The sequence below is a fragment of the Aythya marila genome, assembly GCF_965140915.1.
Source record: "Aythya marila genome assembly, chromosome: 1".
NCBI lineage: Eukaryota > Metazoa > Chordata > Aves > Anseriformes > Anatidae > Aythya > Aythya marila.
This window is the reverse complement of record NC_139042.1, coordinates 54,997,907-55,019,136: the sequence shown is the minus strand read 5'-3', so window position 1 is coordinate 55,019,136 and position 21,230 is coordinate 54,997,907. Positions and strand designations below refer to the sequence as shown.

General features: G+C 43.3%; 1 protein-coding gene across 6 annotated transcripts in view; it reads right to left on the bottom strand.

Moving 5' to 3' along the window:
- The window catches only part of FARP1 (FERM, ARH/RhoGEF and pleckstrin domain protein 1), a 194,887-nt gene that overhangs the window by 140,743 nt on the left and 32,914 nt on the right, over positions 1 to 21,230 (bottom strand). For all 6 annotated transcript variants that reach the window (XM_082754402.1, XM_082754403.1, XM_082754400.1 and 3 more), the window contains exon 2: positions 15,788 to 15,983. In XM_082754402.1, coding sequence (XP_082610528.1) covers positions 15,788 to 15,958 — 171 coding nt within the window. In that variant the 5' untranslated portion in view covers positions 15,959 to 15,983. The remainder of the gene's footprint in view (positions 1 to 15,787; positions 15,984 to 21,230) is intronic.

Here is a 21,230-nt window from a genome sequence, read left to right as displayed (position 1 = left end):
ACCCAGCGACCAGCGTTCCCTGAGGTTTGTGAATTCCTCCGCTCCCATGCAAAAAAAGGGACAAACCAGGCCAAGATTTTCCCTCTGCTCCCGAGCTTTTCCCATGTGGCTAGCAAGAGTTTGAGACAAACTGACAAGGCATTCCTGCTTCACTTCAAGTAGCTGCCCTGTTGTGAGAAAGTGCTGCTGCACAAAAGAACAGACGGAACCGGGATTCCAGCTTCATTTCCTTTTTCAGCTGGAGACACGAGGAGTCTGACAACACACACGGTTAAAAAAAAAAAACAACAGGAGAAAGATGTTTAAGTGCTCTCAGTGCTTGGATCAGATGTAAAAATAAGCAATTAAAGCTTCTTATTTTCTTCCTCCAAATGACGCCAGAGGTAATTTGTTTTTAATCTCAACGTCTCGCCTTCATCTATGGTTCCTAAATCAATGACAAATTCTTTAAAATGCTATTCTTACCACATATTGCATACAGATCATTCAGTATCAAAACAGCTGGCCAGATTTTGTAATAAAAAAATAAAATAAAATAAAATAAAAACTCTAGCTTTCATGCTTTATTGGAAGAAAAAGTGAAAAAATTGACACAGATTTCTGAAAACTGGATATGGGGTTGATATCCTGCTGTCCAGGACAGCAGGCTCTTCATGGTGTAGTACCTGCTTGTGAGAGAGCTGAATGCAAGTGTTTTGTTTTGAATATCCTCTCTGTTTTCCTACAGCTGGGGTTTCAACCCTTTCTTTGAAGTTAACATGAGATTAGCAGTGCTGTGGATTCTTCCTTCCCCCCTTTTTCACACGTACACGGCTTTGAAGCCTCAAGCACTTGCGAGTCTGAAAACAAGGGCCGAAATTCCTTCAACTTGCTAAGAGAAACCTGAGCTGTATTCTTTGCCTCTTTCCTAAGCAACTGAGAAAGCACCATAAATCCCCAGCCCGCCTCTCAACCTTTGCCCAGGGAGCTCTACCAGGAGCTGCAGCAGGTCTGCAAGCTGCAAAATGCATCTGCCAGCAAAGACGACACGGCGTGCTTGACACGGTCAGTCACTTTCAGCATCTCAGCGAGTAGCCACGTTGAGGTATTTCCACATTTTTAAGTGCTTCCATCGTGGCTGTGCTTGCTCCTAATTAAGGGCAAGGAAAAGCAGACTTCAGATGGACGCACAAAAGGCTCCCCCACCTCTGTACGTATAAATATGTTCTGCTATTTTGAGGCAGGTTGGTTATTTGCATCTACCGCTGTCAGATGATCTTTAATCTTGTCAAGCAGACGAACAGCAGCTAAGGTGGCGCTAAAAACAGCACCCGTTATACCAACCTGTAATCTCAAACCAGTGCGGTAACCGGGTCATGCAGGGGTCAGAAATAATATTTTAATTAACACGTTTGATTCCCTGTGAGCCAGCAGACAGGTATCAGAGCTTACTTCAAGTCTGCTTGCCAGCTTGGAAAGGAAGAGTAAACTGAGAGCAGCATTCAAGTGTGTTGTTTGCTGTTTGTTTGTTTTTTCCTTTTTTATTCCCAACTCTTCCCAATAAATCAATCAAAAAAAAAAAAATAGGGAAAGCAATTCACAGCAGCATTTCCTGCCTTTTGAAAGATCAACACAGACCACACAGATATTTAGTCGTCTTCATAACTGGAGACCTGGGTTTTGGGCATGGAGGTTCGGTATGACGATGTATGCAAGTAACTGTATGGTGACTGAGCACTGCAACAGTTTGCCCGGATTAGTTGGGTTGGGTTTTAAGGGTTGGGTTTGCCTTGAAGGCTTGGGGTTGCCTTTTGAGGCACCTGGATGTAGTCCTGGTTGACCTGCTCCAGGTGGCCCTGCCTGAGCAGCAGGGTGTGACAAGATGACCTCCAGAGGATCCTTCCAACCTCAGCTATTCTGGGGTTCTGTAATTATCTGAATACATAATAACTGAAATGGTTGAAACTCCATGACGTGTTTCAAACACCTTTGGAGTACCCAAAATTCCATCATCAAAAGTCCATAGAGGCCTTAGCACTTATCTTTAATATCATCTTTATCTTCAGGACTTGTGATAAACGTGGGAGAAGGTCTGTTCCAAAACACAGCAGAGCTCACTGAACGGCATCTCCAAACACAGAACCCAGATCTGGTTTGTCCTCCGAGCCTAAGCCAGCAAGGTTTCTTCGTTACGTTACTGAAAACTTCTCTTGGACTGCCAACTTCACTGCTTATCGAGGAGCTTCGCTTATCAGTCAACGGAGCAACCACACAGCGGAGAAAAAATCCCTTAAAGCTGTTTTCACCTGCTTGCTGTTTCAAAATGGATGATGGACTGGATGGTACCTTGTGTTGCTTCAAAATTTGGCATCATTAAAGGGTGAGCACTGTTCTAGCACTCCTTCTTCGCCAGGCTTGCCCATTATAATGTGGATTTCTTTCTTCTCAATTATTGCTGTTGGTATCCCACGCTGACATCTGGGCTTGAAGCGTGCTCACCAGGGGAAGGAGGGGTAGTAAAAGGGTATCCAAACTCTAGATCCCTTAGAAATGTCACGGCACCATTTTACAGAGCCGGACACCACCACTCTGCGTGCTGTCTCAAGCAAGGCAAATACTGGCATGGTTATTTGACTCACAGCCTTTCAGCAAGCAGATTCTTAAGCTATCCCAAAGCAGGGAGGTTTTTGGGGCGGTAATTACCCGTATTAAAGCCAGCCCTTCACCACCTTCCAGCTGGTGGCCTGGGCAGACTTGAAAAGCGTGCTTTCTCCTCTTATTTTTCTGGTTAAGGGCCCACCTAGTTAAAATACTGCAGGAGTCTGCGCCTTCCCTCTCGCCCTGCAAGCTCGGCAGGCTCCCTGCCAGCTCCTCCTTTTCGGCTGCGAGGGAGAATAAGCACATCCTGCTGCAGCAGCCAGCTGGCTACCTTCTCCTGTCAGGGCCTTAATATACTTCCATAAAGCATTCAGCTGTTGCTGGATGCGAGACAGAGTGCTCCACAGTGCCTTCCTCCAACAGTCCTCTTTCTTTCCTAGCGCAGACCAAAGGGATGAAAGAACCATACGCAAAGGAGCAGGCACGAGGATACCAACACAGCCTTCATTCTCTGGGTAATCAGAAGTCACCTAATTCATCTTAACCTTCACGTTAAACATTTTCTGTTCGGGACAAAGGCTCACGTAACAGAAGTTCATGCGAACTTGAGAAACTTTCATGCTACTTACAAACTTTTATTGACTCCCCTCAAACTTTGCTCCAGCTTGGCTCAATAAAAGCTTTCTTGTACCGAAGAGGAAAATGTTTCCACTCTCTTCAAATGAGCGCAAGAAAACCCAAACATTTCCAATTTTGTTTTAAATGTGAACATTCCCTTTCCATGTCTCTAGCTCAAACACTGCATCACTGAGAAACTGAAAATGAAAGAACAGACGAATAAGCAGGACTGGCCTCACCAATGCTTTCTTGATCTTTTCCATGAATCACAAATCCAGTCAGGACTGGAATTCCTGTTGCCAAATCTGCAAGAAACTTATCTTTCTGGTAATTTGGTCATCTCAACCAGATGCTGGGAAACTCGTTCCAGCTGCTCTTGCCTCTCTTCTGGGCCTGTCTGGAGAAGGCAGCCTGTCCTGCAGGAGCCAGGCAGCCCTCTCCTTCCCAAGGGTCAGCACTCGCTGCAAGCAACACAGCACCACACACGTGGCAGATCTTTCCAGGGCAGCTGGCAGGAGGCTGAAGCAGAAGCAAGAGTCTAGAAAACAAAAAACTGAACCCCAAAATGGGCAAAAGGGGCTCAGAGAGACTTGGTTATTTTAGGTATTTTTACTGAATTTATTTTCCTCACTCCTGTATACTTTAAAAGATTTCAATAACATGCTGAAAACAAATTGCAAAGATCTTTCTTCTGATATCTACAATGAACCCACCAAAACTAAAAGCAGCCAACCACTCACTTTCTGCCAGCACACAGAGCAGGGACAGAAGGGCACAGAAAGTTTTGCTATGGCTGCACATTCAACTTTATAGCTGTATAAACAACTGTGCCTTAGCAGTATCTTAGCTACAGCTCTTAGCTCCAATTAATCATATTAACGTAGCAGACTTGCAATTTGCAGTAATTTTTAAGAGCCACATCATTAACTCTCTGCTATGCGTAAGCATCTGACGGGAGGCAATTAAACACCGAGGAGGGAGGGATCCTGTCTCCAGCTCTGCCACTGACTCTGCTGCACAGTCACTGCTGGTTCGGAGAGCTGCTGCTTTATGTGACTGTGTCGTGCTGTGATGTTTAAGGCACGAATGCATCAGACCACCAGCGCGTCGAGTACTGGAAAAAAAAAAAGTAATAAATCTGGAAAGTTACGCTTGTGTACAAGTCCAGCACAGTTCTCCCTCCTCTTAATTTTGTTTCTCGTACATTTGCATCTTCAAAATGTACAAAATGTACTTTCCCAGCTCTCCCCCCGTTCTTCCATCACACTTTTGCATGCAGTCACCAAAGCAGATCTGGCTTGCCATTATCAGACCCATCTCCTTCACCCAGTGCTTTGCCATCTCGGACAACTCTCACTGTAACAGCCTAAAACACGTCTGGAGATCCACGTCTGGACTTCACATGCTAGAGCCGTGGTTTTCAGCCTCTGGCATCCACCACCCATGGACCCAGCACACCGAGGCCCGTTTCCAGAAGTTCATTGATACGACATCGCCTTCCACACGCGTGACCTTTCCAAAGGAATTTGCAGCACCACTGCACAGCCTTTCGGGGCCTTCAAGTGTCCCCAGAGGAAAACAAAAGGTAATTGGTAACTTCTATCATTCTACGATTCTGCTCACCTGGTTAATCTCAATGCGAGGATCTGATGGCCAAAAAGGAATTGAATTACCTCTGAGTGGAGCTAAGATGTCTGTGGGAAAAGGGTGTAAGTTATTCATCTGCTGGAATAATTATAATTCACAGACAAATTAGCCAGGCATGCCCAAAATGAGCATCTCTTGCTAAAATAATTTTCTCATTTGAAATGAAAAATGTAAATGTTAACACGTAAGCCATCAACAGATGCAAAAGCATTAGATTGTGTTAAGTAATTTAATCCTTTTGTGCTACTTTAGTGTCAGGCTGACAAGCTCCGTTTCATCCAAAATTTCAGTTTTTGAGTAATGAAGAGGCAGCGGCCAGTGAATTATTGAACTTCTTAGCTGCAGGAGGTAACTTGCAGTTAACTCTCAGTAAAATATTACCATGATGGCTGAAACTCAAGTTCTTTTTTTTTCTTCCCCTACAACATCCTACAGAATTCCCATTTTCAGCATGAGACCACATTTCTGTTTGAAACCCTGCTGTATCTGCACAGGAAACAAGTCACTTCAGTGAAACTAGGGCCAGCAGTGTTAACTGACCCCTCAAAGGATTGTTCCCCCAGCCCAGGAAAATGCTGAACTGTTTCCTCCCTAACCTTTAGCCACTTCTCCTGGCTAAGCTCTGTAGACGTGATCTTCCCTGTAACGAAACGTAGGCAGCACAGGTCTGAAACGCTCTGCAGAGAAGCGACCTTTCCACTGAAAGGCATATACCTCTTCAGAGTTGTTTATTTCGAGGAACAGATACGAAAAGAAATAACAGTGGCTAGACTCAGCTTGTGTTACGTGAAGCAACAAGGTCACCCTCTCCTGATTCTGTTTCTCTAAAAGCAATCCCGCTTGATTTGATACAAGAAGTCTGAAAACCTAGCTGTGGAATCCAGAAGGATTTCACAAGATTTTCAGGCGGTTTTTCTTGTTGACTTTTTAAAAGCAGCTGCACATACGAAGTCTCCCCTGATTCACAAAGCCTGCAGCTTGATGTTTCTACCTTGCTCTTCTTCAGACTGCCAAAACGATGAAGTTGAATACGTGGTGACACAACCAGTCTCTTTCCTTGAGTTTCCTTGAGTTCTTTTTCTTGAATTTTGTTTTTAGAAGCTTCCCTGGTCTTTGAAAGCACACAGACACAAAGTAATTATTTGACAAGAAGTAAAAAAATTAAAAAGAAAACCTGAAGGGTTTGGTGAACTCTAAACCAGAAGCAAGCTTATGACACATCTCATTTATACAATGAGCACTGCCTCATGGGAAGGGTTCGATGAGCTCTAGAAAAAAGCAAGCTTATGAATTCTTGTTTAGAAAATGAACCTTATCTCATTTCTTTTATAGCCTTACATGCAAGTTTGCCACACAGAAACCCAAAGCTTTCTACCTCTGGGTGGCTAGTCGCAGAGTTAACACTGATGCATCTTCAACTGCGAAGTCTGAACTTCAATTCAGTCCATCAAAGAAAAATAAAATGCTAGAACACTCCTGAATCCTTCCAGCTAGTGTTTCTGAGATGTTGTTGTATGGACCTTCAACAACCTGCTCACAGCTCTCCCTGCCTTCAGCTAAAGGGTTGGACCTTCCTCCAGAGGCCTGTCCTAACCTGGATGCTCTGAATGAGCATTCAGGGGCTTCAGGGAAAAGTATTTTATTTTGCCAGTAACCAGGGTTTGTTCCTAGGTGCAAAGCTGTTTCTGAACTCCTCTGGAATGTCCAGGAGCAGACAGCACTGAGCTAGTTTTATTTCAGGTTGCAGCAAGAATCAGTGTGAATTTGATGCTAGGATTCACTGGGAAACCACTTGACAAGGTTCTTCTACAGCCCTGTAAGAAGACTTTTTATCTCAGGCTTCACAAATCGTTTTCTTTCATGTACATTTTACATGCATTTCCTTGCTTAATTCTGCTAAATCCCTTTTATTTCCATTCTGTTCCTCAAAATAGTGGTACCTGAAACTAATTCCAACAGGCAACACTCCCTGAGGAGCCCCTGGACCCTATAATCTCATAAACTAACCTAACTATTTCCAGATACTCCTGTCCACCCAAGACAACATACAGTGGCTGACATTTATCCATGTCAGTAATCAGGAAGGGAAGGTCTTCCACCAACTCAGTTATTCCAGATCCGGTATTAACTGATCTGTTAAAATGCACCGCTTGTGGAAGACCAGAAAGAGATCCCTGCAATGAAGAGATACACAGTTTGTCCATCTAGAAAAATACAAACAAAGCAATGCATGTTTCTACCTTCTAAGAAAAGACAAAACTAAAAAGATGAGATGAGATGAGATGGGGGTTAGACGACAGAAGGGAATAAAACTAAGCATCGTAACAGCTATGCAATGAGGCACTGAAATGTGAAAAGTCCTTTCAGAACAAAGATGTCCCCCTTTATGCATGAAGAGCAAGCTTCTGAATACCATGCATCATCTACACACAAATACTATCACCTAAACGGAGATTATTGCAGATAAATTCAGTGAGAACCATACACAGATATTGTGGGATGAGAACTGGGCCTACAAATACAAAAGCAAGGGAAACTGAAGACAAAAAGAAGAAAGGCCTCCAGGATCAATTGGAAAACCAGGTGACAAGGTAACAGCGAAAGAAACGAGGAGAAAACCTGCCTGCTGCTGTGCACTGCAGGAATATTTGCATCTGCCAACAGGCCATCAGAAAGCAAACTGGCACCAAGTCATAACTCACCATTTGCTATTTATATTCTGGCAGCATTATGTTTGTGCAATTTCCATCCGTCAAAGCCTCCTTTTTGGGGGTGGGGATAAGAAAGGGAGATATTGTAATCTACTTCTGCTATTGCTGTTTGTATTTGCTGAGTTATCTCGTGCTTGATGTGTGCCTCATGCATCACTTTTCATTCAAAAATTGACGTATTTATCCAAGAGCAATTTTAACACACTAGCCTTATTCAAAGAGCTACAAAGACTTTGGCAGCCACTTCCAGCTGTGCATTTTATGTGATTTATGCATTGTCACGTAAAAGGCAACGTTTAATTGTGTGTGTGTACTGTAATCACAGCCCTGTCAGGGCACCCCGCTGGAGCAACGGAGACAAGCTTAGAGGTACTGCTAAGTCCTCTGAAGGCTTTTAAACCTGGGAGCTGGTGGAGCCCCTCTACAGATCTCCCCGATACAACAACAGAGAGATAATGCTTTAACGATTTCATCCTCATGTAATGAGGATGAAAAAGAATGAAGGTGGTTGAAAACCTACAAGGAGATATGCCCAGGACTCCAAAATCTTTCTGCTATCTCCTGTTAGTCTGGAGAGTATCAATAGCAAGAAATTCAACCAGCAGTTGCAAAGGAGCTGCAGAGAGACAAAGAGGACAAGGAGGATAAGCTGTAAAAGGTGTGTTTTAGTGTTCAGCAAGGAAGCACGAACATGCAACCCGATATGAAGTCGCATTCTTATGCATTATAATGGTCAGAGCTCCTTGTTCTTTCTTCCACTTCTGCAGCTTTGTACTTCTGCAGCAGCTTCGCTCGAATCTGAAGCACTGCTAATACGCTCTGTTGTACTTACCCTGTCACCTACCTGATCGTGTAGCAAGCTGGTTGTTCCAGCTAAGCAGGGGAAATCAAAGCTTTTTCTGCAGGGCTAACCCCATGAGCTGCCTTGCCACAGGGCCAGAGAAGCATCCCTGCCAGGGCATCAGGGGGGCTGCCAGTGCCACCTCCTCCAGCAGCTGCTAAGGCTGTGGCTCCATCAGCTCCATCACCCCAGAGAAGCAGGCAGGAAGAGAGGGCTTGTGGCAGATTTGAGGTTTAGGGAAAAAAAAAGCACAGATGATGACCCCCGATGAACACACCGAGATGAATCCCAATGCAAAAAGCAAATCCCAAGCTAAAAGGCAAAGCAAGATTGGATGCAGAGCGAGGAACCAACAGCAGACAAATAAACTTGGAGAGAGGCACTTCAACAGCTTGTGGTATCAGCAGGCAAAAATTGTTAACACACGGCCATATTCGACAGACAATGCACTGAAAGGGAAATGAATGGGCAATTTATACAATTTTGCCATTCTTTTATCCTGTACTGCTTAAGCCTTTGTTTACAGGGATAGCTTGCCATTCTCTTCAAAATAATGGAAGAAAGCAACTGCAAAAGGAGTCTGTGATAAAGGTTCCTCCATCTCTCAAGCAGATGAGAGGGTACGTTACAGGGAAATATGCTTTTACCTGAAATTTCAGTTCCTGAAATTCACAGTGCTCTAAATGGCCATTCATCATGCTGTGTGATACAATCACATACCAGTGATGCTTCGCATCTGAGCCCAATTTCCCTGATATCCTGCTCGAGCTTTAGTGCGGGAGTGTAAGCCAGGAGCGCGTAGAAATGCCTGAAGCCTGCCATGAGATTGTGCTCTTGCAAAGCAGCACACTTAGGCTGCAGTTCTTTAGCTGCAGACAACACGCTGTATTTAAACAATCGCTCTCCAGGTAGAGGAGGAAGGCAGCTATTTTCTCCCAAACGCTTATCTTGCTCATCTCTTATGCCCCTCCGGAGCATATGGCCAGAAGCAAAGACAACTGCTTAAGGAAAATAACCTCAGCTTGACCACCCTGTGCTGGCAAAGAACAGGCTTAAGTAAATTAATCATGGCATGCGTGTGGACCACAGCACTAATGAGCTGCTCCTCCGAAGCATGCTTTCCTTTGCGGCTTCCCTGTAACAATTAGGAGAGAAGAAGCAGGTTTAAGTTGCTCCCCCCAGCACAGCTTGCCAGCTATGGGGTGCAGGGAAGACTCACTCCCCGCCTCACATGGATGGGGAGTAAAAGGAAACAAAGGAATTTGAGCAACAAGTTAGGTGCCTGGATGATAGATGAAGACTAAGCCGTGGCCCTGTGCTCCCCTTACAGGGATATACAAGCAGCTCCAGAGAGCAATTAATCTCATCCTAAAATACAAATCCGAGACGGGCATGATGAACAGCCTGCTGAAGGTACCACGTTTGCACTCTTAACTCCAAATGGAAGAGCGATTGGTTGAGCCTGACATCTAGTTTTAAAACCTCTGAAGCCAGAAGAGAGGACTCAGGGGGGAGGAAGGAAGCAGACAACAGGCCAGCTGCCCTCCTTCCTCCGACCCGAGTCAGAACATCCCTCCCATGCTCCTGAAGGAGGAAATGCAACAAATCTCCTCTTCTGTCACATTACCCACTCACCCACAGGCGTGCTCCTGAAGAAGAGGAAGGGTGAAGATGATGAGCTGCTCCGGGCACAGCCGCCGCCTCCAAGCCGGGTGGCCCAGGGGAGCCGCCTGCAGCTGGGCTGGGAGCCCACGAGCCCACGCTCCCCACGCAGAGCATCGCAGCAGCACCCCACAAACCAGCCCGCAGGAACAGATGTGGGCTCTGCTTGGGAACAGATGTGCTGGGGACTGCTCCCGTGCTGCCTCCTGCGCCGGGCTGCCCGCAGCCCTGCGATGGAGCAAGCACAGCACGGCCAAACCCAGGGGCAAAGGCATCAGAGAAGCCTTCCCTGACCACCCTGAGGTTAATTCATTCAAGGTAATTATATTCATTTCCCAGTTAACTCCAAACACATCAATCCAGCCTGAAAAGGCGCTGGATCTGCTGGCAATTAGGTTATATTCTCGCTCGTTCTGTCAATCCTACAGAATATTGTAACAAAACAAAAGCAAAACAAAGCAAAAAAAAAAAAAAAACAAAATGAAAAACAACCCAAACCCAGCCGTTTAAACAGCCTGCTGCCTTGGGTTACAGGATTTGGCTTTTGGATCATTTTCTCTCCCGTTTTGAAAAGCACATGAAATTATTAACAGCAGCAGCCAAAACTTCCAGCCTTTCCCCAAGGATGTTCCAATCGCCCGTCAGCGAAAATCAGGGGTTTTGGGTATCTGCTGATACTGGGTATCTGCTAATGTCCTTCTGCTGAGAAAAGTGTAGCTGATCGGTTTCAGAATTACAGAAAAAAAAAACATGTTTTTCTTCTTCTAATTTCAGAAGATCCAGCGGGGCTGGTGTGACAATTAGGGAATATTTAAATGCTTGATATTCATTGGAAATGCTCTGACAGGGGTGGCCAAATAATTTCAGGCATGAGAAGAAAAGAAAGTCTCAGGCTGATGAATAACTGACATTTGACCTGCTGTTCATTTCCGAAGCTGGAAAAAAATGCAGTTCGGGTAGCAGTTGAAGCTGGCTAAGAAAGCATAAAACACTGCTTCATGTTTCTGCGCTGCCCTATTGTCTAATGGTCTTTTTTTAAAAAAAAAAAAAAGAAAAAAAAACCTGTCTTATTCTCTGAGAAACTTTAATGGCTATAATATGGGTATTGAGGAGAGGGGCAAATAGCTAGGACGAAGCAATTACCGTAGCCCATAAATGTTACAGAAAATAATTTAAGCGTTTCTCAAAGTACAGATGAAATTTCAGATTTAATAGAAGAGCGCAACGCCTGTGCAAATTTCTAACAGCAAGGATTACGTGTGCTGTGGTAAGCAGAGAGGCTTTTAAATATTAAGCTATTCCTGGCATACTTACAGTGGCCTGAAGTTGGCAGGGAGTACCCTTAATAGAAGGCATTTTCCCCACAAAGGAAGTAGGAACCTCCATTAGATGGCTGCACAAACAAAACCAACCAAACAGCCCACCCCAGAACATCAGTCTTAAAAAACACAGCCCAGGCAGGATGATGAGGTCCTTTTTTTAATGAAACTTCTGGGCATCAGGCACAGAACTTCCCTGCCAACGCACAGCATCTGAACTTGAGTAGAAGATAAATGCCTGTAGCCCGAGACCATTTGGGCTCTGTTCTCAGATATTCCAGAGACGAGGAAGTCTTTCTCTTCTGAGAGAAAAGCAAATTGAAATGAAATGTTTACAGCTGATGTTTACTAAGGATTATACCCTCGCTCTGCTTTCTATTAAAAGACTCCTGTCGCTTAAGAAACCAGGTGTTAATCCCTCAAAGCGAATGACATTTCCCAACCCTGCATATTTCACAAAGCTTGAACACTTCCAGAGGGAAAGAAGGTTTACACGAGACAGAAAACAGATGTTTAATAAACTGGGCTAATCTGACAGGCAAGCATGTTTTGGTCTTTCCAAAAGACGGCCACAAAAAGGCAGCAACTATTTTCTTCCAGACACAATAAAGATGACTTGGGTTTGTTTCTAATTAAAGAGACCAGGGCCTAATTGAAAGAAGAATCCTTACCTCCTGCGTTATACTTTGATCTCAGCTTTGATGCTAATGGGAGAGAAGCAGCTCTGACTTTCCATTTAGTATCAGTAGTCTCATTCCAGTCCAATCAGCATCGTTCACCCCCAGACGCGGATATGATCAGTGACAGGCATCCTGTCGGTCATGGTTAAACCTGGTCTGAGTCAGAGTCATCACAGCAGCCTAACGTGAGAGTCAGCCAAGCCTTTGGCATTACCTGGGAAGGAACAGCACTGACTCTTCCCACTTAGGAACAGCTTTCGAGCTGATTCCTTCTGTCATTGGAAGAACTATAAAAATAAACATCATATAAATTGCACAGTGCTATAAACATTAAGGGATTATTCCCCCAGAATGATCTCCGGTGAATGCAAGCCATCAGCTCTTTTTCCTGACCGTAGAAACTTACTTTCTTTTTGACTTAAGCTGCTTTGAATCTACAGGAGAGACTGGATAAAAACTAACACATGAAATCCATTGGTTTTGCCATGTTTTTATACAGTTAACCCCATTCTCTTCCAACTACCTGAAGCTCATACGCTCCAACCTCTCCTGTACAATACACGACTGGCATTGCTGTGTTATCTAAGTCATATGGTTGAAGTGTCAGCCTTTCAAAATGCTCCTGTTTATTGTCGTTATGTGTACAAATGTGAATAAATACTCTTTTTCCCTCACATTAGTCATTTTTTGTTAAAGCTGTTGTTCTCTTACCTAGCAGAAAAGGACTGCATTTGCTGGTTCTATCACATAGCCATACCTCAACTGAACGTTAGCTGAAAGAGACTGATCTATTTTGGACCTCTGTGGTCTTCCTGTTCGTGTATCTCACTAATTTTTCAGCAAACGTAGCCAAACTGGAAGTTATACTCAGAAGAAAAAAGCAAGGAACAAAAATCAGTTACACATCTGCATGCAACCCTTCCATGCAGCCAACGCCACGGCCAACAGCTGTGCGTGCTGTTGGTATTACCTCTGAACTTGTGGCCTGATTTTCAGGCACTGACCACCTGTATTCAGCAACGAAATATTCTCTCACCAAAAGACAGAATATAACAGTTTTCCTGCATACCCTTCCTTTCACAGTATTGCATTTGCAAAGCTTGATGGAAAGGCCTCCACGGAGGGCTTCTGTTTTGCACGTCTCCCACACAAAGTCTCTCCACTCTCTCCATACACTTTACAAGTGTTTTTGACAAAAAGAATGTAATTTACAGGCCCATATGAAGCTATGGGGACCTCTTCCTTTTAATGCCAAAAGTTGGTCAGAACTTCTCCTTGGTGAAGAAGAAATGATACCAGAGTTACATCCCTTTTTATCCAGCCCAAAGAGTGCGGGGGTGGAATGGAAGTAGGGCATCCTTTGCTGCTGCTCTGTTATAGACAGAGCAGACACAGAAATCTCAAAAAAAAAAAAAAAAAAAAAAAAAGACAAGACAATAAAAATCTCCCACAGCCTAAGACCTTTTCCCAGTGTTAGCTAATGGGTAGGGCTGAACCTACATCAGAAGTTGTTCTAGGAGTAGCAAGGAAGGAGGACCAAGCAGCTGAATAGTCCCAATTATTTTCTTTCTTTCTCAGAAATGAGGAAGGAGTAGCACCAGTATCTGCTTCTATTTTTGCACAGAGCTCATGAGCAAACAGTAAAGTGATACAACTTACACTTTCTACCATCCTACAAGGTACAGAATGAGCAGCAATAAAAGCACTCAAAGTTTGGCCCGTTTGCTAATGCAGAAAAGAATGTCGAGAAAAAAATCCTGAAGCTGTGAGAAACACAATACCTTCCCAGTTTGCACTTGTATCATATTTTGAAGGGTTTTTTTCGTAATTGTGGCTGCCAAGAGCTAAAGTTTTGGAAAGAGTAGCTTCAGACCCTCAGTCATGCAAAAAGCTTTTACTTCTCCGCTGAAAAGCAAGCCCACAGATGTGCTTAGGCATATATGTTTAACATCTTCTGCCCACGGCCATACTTGCTGCTCCTAAAATATTTTGCTGAAATGGTGTCACTTACTTTCTTCTGTGTATACTGCACCAGCCTGGCTAAAACCAGCACACTTATAAACGGGAACATGGGTTTTCCAACATGTATAAACATCTCAATTTGCACTTATTAAACATTTTTTTAGTTCCGTCAGATTGGCCTAAAAATTTGATGCCTTTTAGAGGAGACCAAGAAATATGAGTATTGTTCCATTTGACTATGCATAACTTGAAGACAAAAGGCTTCAGAAATCTGCTCCAAAACACTTTATTATCAAAAAACACAGCAAATTTCACAAGATTTGATTTTAAAACCAATTGGACTCTCAATGCACCATTTGCGAAGAGTTTTAGGAGCTTTTAGCAGCTTTGAAATGAAAATATTATCTCTGGGATAGTAGAGACGTTTGTACCACACCTGATAAGCAGCACAAGTTTCATCAGAATCTGGTATTTTAAACTAGAACTGAAATTTTGGACAGTGATGCATACCCAAAGACTGCCAATTTTATTCTGTTCACTGTAGATACTTGATAGGCTTTCTGAAGGGCGCAAAACCATGACGAGTTGCTACGTAGGTACCTATTTCAACTTCATGACAATTCAGTTTACAAACACCAATCTATAGAACTTTCTTCCTGCTTCAAGAAATCCTGAGACTGCACACACATTTCTAGTCAGGTCACGAACAGCAGCAGAGAGCAAACCGAAAAGCATATGTGTGCACACAAAACAAACAGAAAAACACGTTATGAACAAGTGAAAATTATTTTTTATGTGCATTTTCATAATCATTTCACCTTTAACACCAGGATAATATTTTACCAATTGCCATAAGCAATTTGATACAGTACTACACAGTGAGTGAGATCAACATATCTCACTGGTTACCCCCCATTTCACAGAAGGGAAAATTGAGCCACTGAAGGCATGGAAGTTACCATGGTGACATAAAATGCATGTAACAAAGGACGAAATTCGAACTCAGGTTTCCAGTTTCCTATTCAAGGAACCTCAAGAAGTTTGAAAAATATACATTCCAGCACCCTTTCGTAACAGTAACAGTGTTCAACAACCTCATGTGTTAATCACCTACGTGTGGCATGTTAAAATTACTGACGGCTAGATAGAATAAAACATCATTGTTCTGCGTATCAAAACTAATTCAAACTAATTCTTCTGATCACACACACACACCAGCAGGAGTAACCACTTGCTTACTTGGCAAGTGCAAACCTAGATTAATATCAGTGTGCACTGGTTGTACAGAGAAACTTTAGATGGGATTGCTTTGATTCTTCCCTTGCACTCAGTGCATGTGTGAGCACTTGGTGTCTTTAAGAGTGATCAACTGGTGAAAACTTTGATGATTTCAAGTTATCACTGTAAGGACCTGCCAGAGGGAGGAAAAATCATCTGTGTAGTGTTATGTTTATTAGATCAAGGGCAAAAGAGCACCACAGAAATATATAAAATGTTCAGAAAGCAGAGGAAACTACTGATGTAATATGTGATGGGGAAAAAACACCAAAAACTTTCATCTCCTTTCATCTCTTTTGAAGCTGTTCAAGCAGAAACTAATTCTATTGCACCATCATATATTTACCTTTGATATAACAGCCCTCTTCCCTGCAACATGAATTCATTAGCCACAGAACCACAGAGCTGAGATACAAAGAGGACTGGTTTAAAACCATGCATTTTTAGAAATGCCTCCACAATCCTTAGCCACCCCGATGCCCGCATCCTTACCGGAACATCAAAAGTTTCTTGCGTGTCGTCCAGCATCTGAATCTTGATGGAGACAAGTTTTCCTGGAGGTGTCATAGGTGGTTTCTGTCCATGCTCCAAGGTACTGATCCCAGCATTCTCCTGAGCTCCCAACCGGGATCCTGCTGTTGGTCTCTGCTCTGTTTCACCCATGTTTAGGGAAACACGTTTCTTATATCTGAAAAGGGAATCAAAGCAAAGGAGATTGTTATCATTAGTAAGTAAGAGTTGTAAGTATATATACCGTAGTGCTCATGTGCAACAAGTGGTAAACTTGATCCTTAATACAAAGTAATACTATTATGAACATATATATATATTTTATATCATATGAAGGCAGGAAAACGAGGCAAACTTTACAATTTATAAAATGCAGAGGCTAATCATCTGCTAGGATAAGGAAGATGGACGGGTCGCTGTACTGCACAGTGAAAAAAGAATAATACTCCATTCCTCTTGAAAAATGAAACATGACCACTATGGAAACAGACCATGACACAGCCCAGATCTCACTGAGTTATTGCTAATTTGATGTACTTACAAATTAGGCTGTTAGCAGCCAAACCCAGGACTCCCAGAGATGGCTGGAAGATGAGAAAAGCACGTGGGGCAACTCACCACCCGCCAGCCATCATCCCCTCCTGGCCTTATCAGCACTTTCTCCTTTGCTCCTTCCAACCTTCCCTGGTCCTTTTGCAGCTGCCACTGTGCTGAAGGCTCTGTGAAGCAGGAAAGCTGGAGGGGCGTAAGATGACCCCAATTAAATGGCCTCGATATTTGGTTTCCTTTGGGGACCAGATCTGCTGTAGGATGTGGAGCCTGACGCAGTCCCACTGGTGGGTCAAGGACTGTGAGAACAGGCCGTAGGAAGTCCGGAAAAAGCCAGAATAACATCACTGGTAGGGAAAAGCAAGGCTTCCCAGCACAGGCAAACCTGGCTTCTCATGGAGCCCTGTAAGGAGCACGGGAACCCCAAGGCATGCTCCTTCCCCACCATGCTAAGGGAAAGCTCCACCGGTACCAGCTCGCCAGCACAGCTCCCTGAATAGGGGTGTCTTCTTCGTATCCATGGAAAGAAACCTCAGAAACTGGCTTGCTAATTTTGTTTCCATGCAGCTTCTGCTCTGCCTTACACAGCGTTTCCTGCTAAATAAATATCCTATCCCAAAAAAGAGAGCAGAGCTACAACAGTGATTCAGTGTGATTTTTCATTAACTGGCACAGCTTCGAACCTTCTTTTTTAATTCAAGGATCATTAGTTTTACTTGTCAAGTGTTACACATCATACCAGAATTTTATTCCACTTTTCCCCCCCCCCCCCCCACATCTGCCATTCTAGCTGGATTTCTGATGAAACCTGCTGCTCCTGTCTATTTGTCTTTCTCGGTAACTGCATTTCCATTCCCCGTGACTTTTATATGCTGATCAATGACCATTGAAAAAACATGTAGCACACAGAAAGAATGGAAATGTAACTTTCCAGCTGAACAGAGCTGTAAGAATAGCACTGCCAGTCACGGCCTGGCTTTTACTCTGAGGTTAAAATTATTGAGAAGCCTATGGGAAAAACAGAGAGCACAATACAGCCTATGTACTAGGGAAATGTCTCACCAGTTCTACCGTATACCATAAAGACCAGTGCCATGTAATAAGATACTATTAAGAGGGAATAAAAACAATCCTGAAGAGATGCTCGTGAAACCCAGCCAAGTGTAAGCCAAATACGAATGAGAGGCAAGTGTACTTCATAAATTTTCATCAATTGGCACCGTGATCTAAAACGTAAGTGGGATCGATGCAATTGATTTTATTCGTTACAATTAATTAAATTAAAACCTTTTATGAGACAAGAAGCGTGAACAAGAAAACTGCAGTTGGAGGTGGGAATTCCAGGAAGAAAAGGGAGAGAGCTACACAGCAACACTCCAGGCCTCCTTGCAGAGAAACCTGATTTTCCTGGCATTTAAGTACAGAAAAATTTTTAAACCCTGGAAATACGACTGGACACTGGTCCATAGCCTTGTTAACTCAAAAGCTGTTTTAAGAGCTCTCCTAAAGCCACCATATGCCACAGATAGCACCAGTACCAAAGAAAGGACCTCCACAATTGCTTTATTGTTACAGCAGTTTTGGGCTAGGTATGGATGAAGAGGAAAGCTGTTCTACTTATCAAATCCAAAATGTAGGAATCAATCCAGTGCAATTCAAGAGATACCATTAAATATTCAACATAAGGAATTATTATGGAGCTCAAACCTTCCTGCAAATGTTCTTCTGACTAGATGATCCCGTGGCCACCACACACGTTCAGACAGGCCAATAAATTGGGCGAAATAAGGAAAAAGGACCTGAAGTTAGGAGCCAAAAGAAATACAGAGGAAAAGTACAAGCCAAACCACTCCACATACACAGCTGAGAGGTTTTTATTATTATTATTAACAGCTAGTAATATAGAAAGTCATGTAATATATATTGAACCGTTCAGTTACATACGCACATTTCACATTGGAAGCAAAGAGCTAAGAAGTATTGGCCACAATAATCACTTGTATCTGTCTGCTACTTGCAAATTAAAAGCAGACCTTTCCTTTTTCTTCTTTTCTCTCTCTCTCTAAACACCAGCATGCCACATTGGACATTATTTTTTGTATGTATGATGCTAGTCTCACTCACTATGGTGCTGTTGTAACATGGGCACAACGTATTTATTACGCCTTTACATAAAAGCAGCCTTAATAATTACAATTACCCACTCCAAAATAATGCAGCATGTCTGTCAAACTGCGTACTTTTCCACAAATCACTTCGATCGAGATGACCAAGAAGGTCACAGAATGTAACAGAACAGTAGTAAGCAAATATTAAGCAAACCTGAGGGGGGATTAGGATACCTAATGTCTGTCACAGTGAGGAGAAGGCTTAAGTTTAGACAGAGGGTGGAGAATTTTAAATACACTCTCACACTCCTCGGATCCTTTACTGAGCCAATGTACCTTGCTAATCCAAAGGAAAATAATTCAGTGTTTTGTGCTTTGCTGGGCTGGCAAATTAAATCCACTCTCGGTGCGCTGGCAAACCTAAGGCCAGGGTGAGCTAAGCCCAGCCAGTGTTTCTTGCAGGTGCTGGCAGGCCATCTCACATAACTCTACCTAAAACACCTGGAGGGCACCAACTACAAAAAGGTACAGATGCCATCAGATAAATTAGCAAGCGTGTTTTAGTCCAAACCACAGATTAACAATCCAGTTACGCAGATACTGCGTGGTCAGACGAAAATTTTAAGTTCTGTGCACACTCACACAGTATCTGGACGAAGGCCAAGATGGGGCTCAGCTTAATGTCATTGCGGGGCTCGGTGTTCAAAACTCTGCCTGAACAGGTGCATTTTATAGCATTTGAAAAGCTCAGGCCAAATAATGTTTCCACGTATTTTTCTTTGGCAGGAAGAAAAACCAATTAAACTGAGTTAGCAGCAGCCTAAAGGGACCTAGGAGTAGAAGCAACACCTTTATTGTCTTGGTGGGGAGAACAAAAGGTTGCAACAAATTATGAAATACTGAAGAAATAAACGAAGAAATAAGCCAGCGTTTGAAACACAAGCAGAACTCCCATTGGAATATATGCTAATCTAATCTGTTAATTACTCTGCATTTCTGTGAGACGAGGAGGTTGGGCACTTGATGCACAAAGCTCCCGAAGCCTGAAGGCTCCTGTTGGTGGGGGAGCGTGTCACCAGGTGGGGAGGCCTTTCCCACTTCTGTTTTGTTTAAGCACACTTCTAAATCACACAAATGAAGGAAGTACTCTATATATTATTCCCCTTTTAAAGGTGGGGAAAGCAGGCCCTGTGGGAGGGCATGACTGGCCTTAAAGGCTACTGAGCAGGGCAGCGGCAAGGCCGGAGCTGCGGCCCAGGCCTCTCAGAAGCCAGCCCACCATCTCCCAGACCAGGCGGTAATGAGATGTCTGAAAGAAATTAATGCAGTCAATATAATGCTAGATGAGACGACTCAAGCCGTCTCGAAGACTTATAAATTGTTAGTAAGAACTAAGAAGGCACCAGAGACTAGAAAAGAAGAAATTTGAAACAGACCCTCCAAGGCATAAGGAATGTGGAGCAGCAGAGAAAAAAAAAGGGCGATGCAGGCAGCCTACCAGCAAGGGCTCGTAGGGCTCAGCTTTCTGTACAATTTTTGGAAAGCTTCAGCTGCAGAGAGGATGATATGGAAACACTCCTGTAAAGTATTCTTCCTCGGTTCCAAGCACCTTCATCTTGCAGAAAAACACAGAATTTGACCCCCAAAAAATCGTAATAATTAAGTTATGAGGAAAGACAGGATGATATGCACAGGTTGAATGTGGTGGGCTCAGTGAGAGAAGCTGGGGATAATCTGTGAGACTGATGATGCCACTGCTCTCAAAGGTTTGTCCAGCCCTGCACCAGACATGAAGGCCTCCACAGCAGAGGTAGCAGGACGTGTCTGCACCTCAGCTGCTCCACTGCAGAGGCCAATCTATCAACCAAAACAATTTTTTATACAATGCACTGGTTCTTCATATTCCTTTTCCCTCCCCTTGGGGAACAAAGTAGGCATAAATGTATGAGAAAACACGTGTAATGGATCTGTACTGTCTTCAGTAAGGGAAAATTCTACGCCCTCAGGAAAAGATTGCCAAAAAAAAAGCTACATTAATGTACCAGAATGACCATAAACATCAAATGGGAAAGCAAGTTTCTTGGATACGTGTTTTCAAAGGGATAATAATAAAATAACAAGCAAAGTGGAGCAGGAAGACAGAAATTGAATTTAGCCTGAAATGATGAGGAAGGGATGCGGGGCCGATATGTCTCAGGTTTTTGTATTTTGTGAAATGTTATCCCAATTAATTTTCACCATTCCATGGCAGACATACTAAGCAAACATAGTGTTAAAAAAATAAGCTATTAATCTAGGTAACATTATTCCCTCTTCAAAAACTACAATTTTGAACGTTACAATGAATCAGTGCAAAATAAATACACCATCCTCGATTCTTACTCATGAAGAAATGAAAAGCAGCTGAGAGGGGTACATCAGGTGTACCACTGATGTAAGGTGACCCCCGAGTCAAAAACTGTGGCTTGAAAACTGGCTGAACAGCTGGGTCCAGAGGGCAGTGGTCAGCAGCACAAAGTCTAGTTGGAGGCTAGTAACGAGCTGTGGATCCCAAGGGTCAAAACCAGGTCCTATCCTGTTGAATATCTTCACTAATGGAGAGTCACCAGTCCTCACGTGGGACATCTGTGTTGGAATGCCTGGACACGACAGATTTATCCTTTTTAAAATACAGAACACGTTTGGAAGGAAGGAGAAGTCTGCAACAGAGAAGAGAGGATTTTTTCAAAAGCTTTAAAGTCACCATCATATTATGAGTCTTTGGCAGT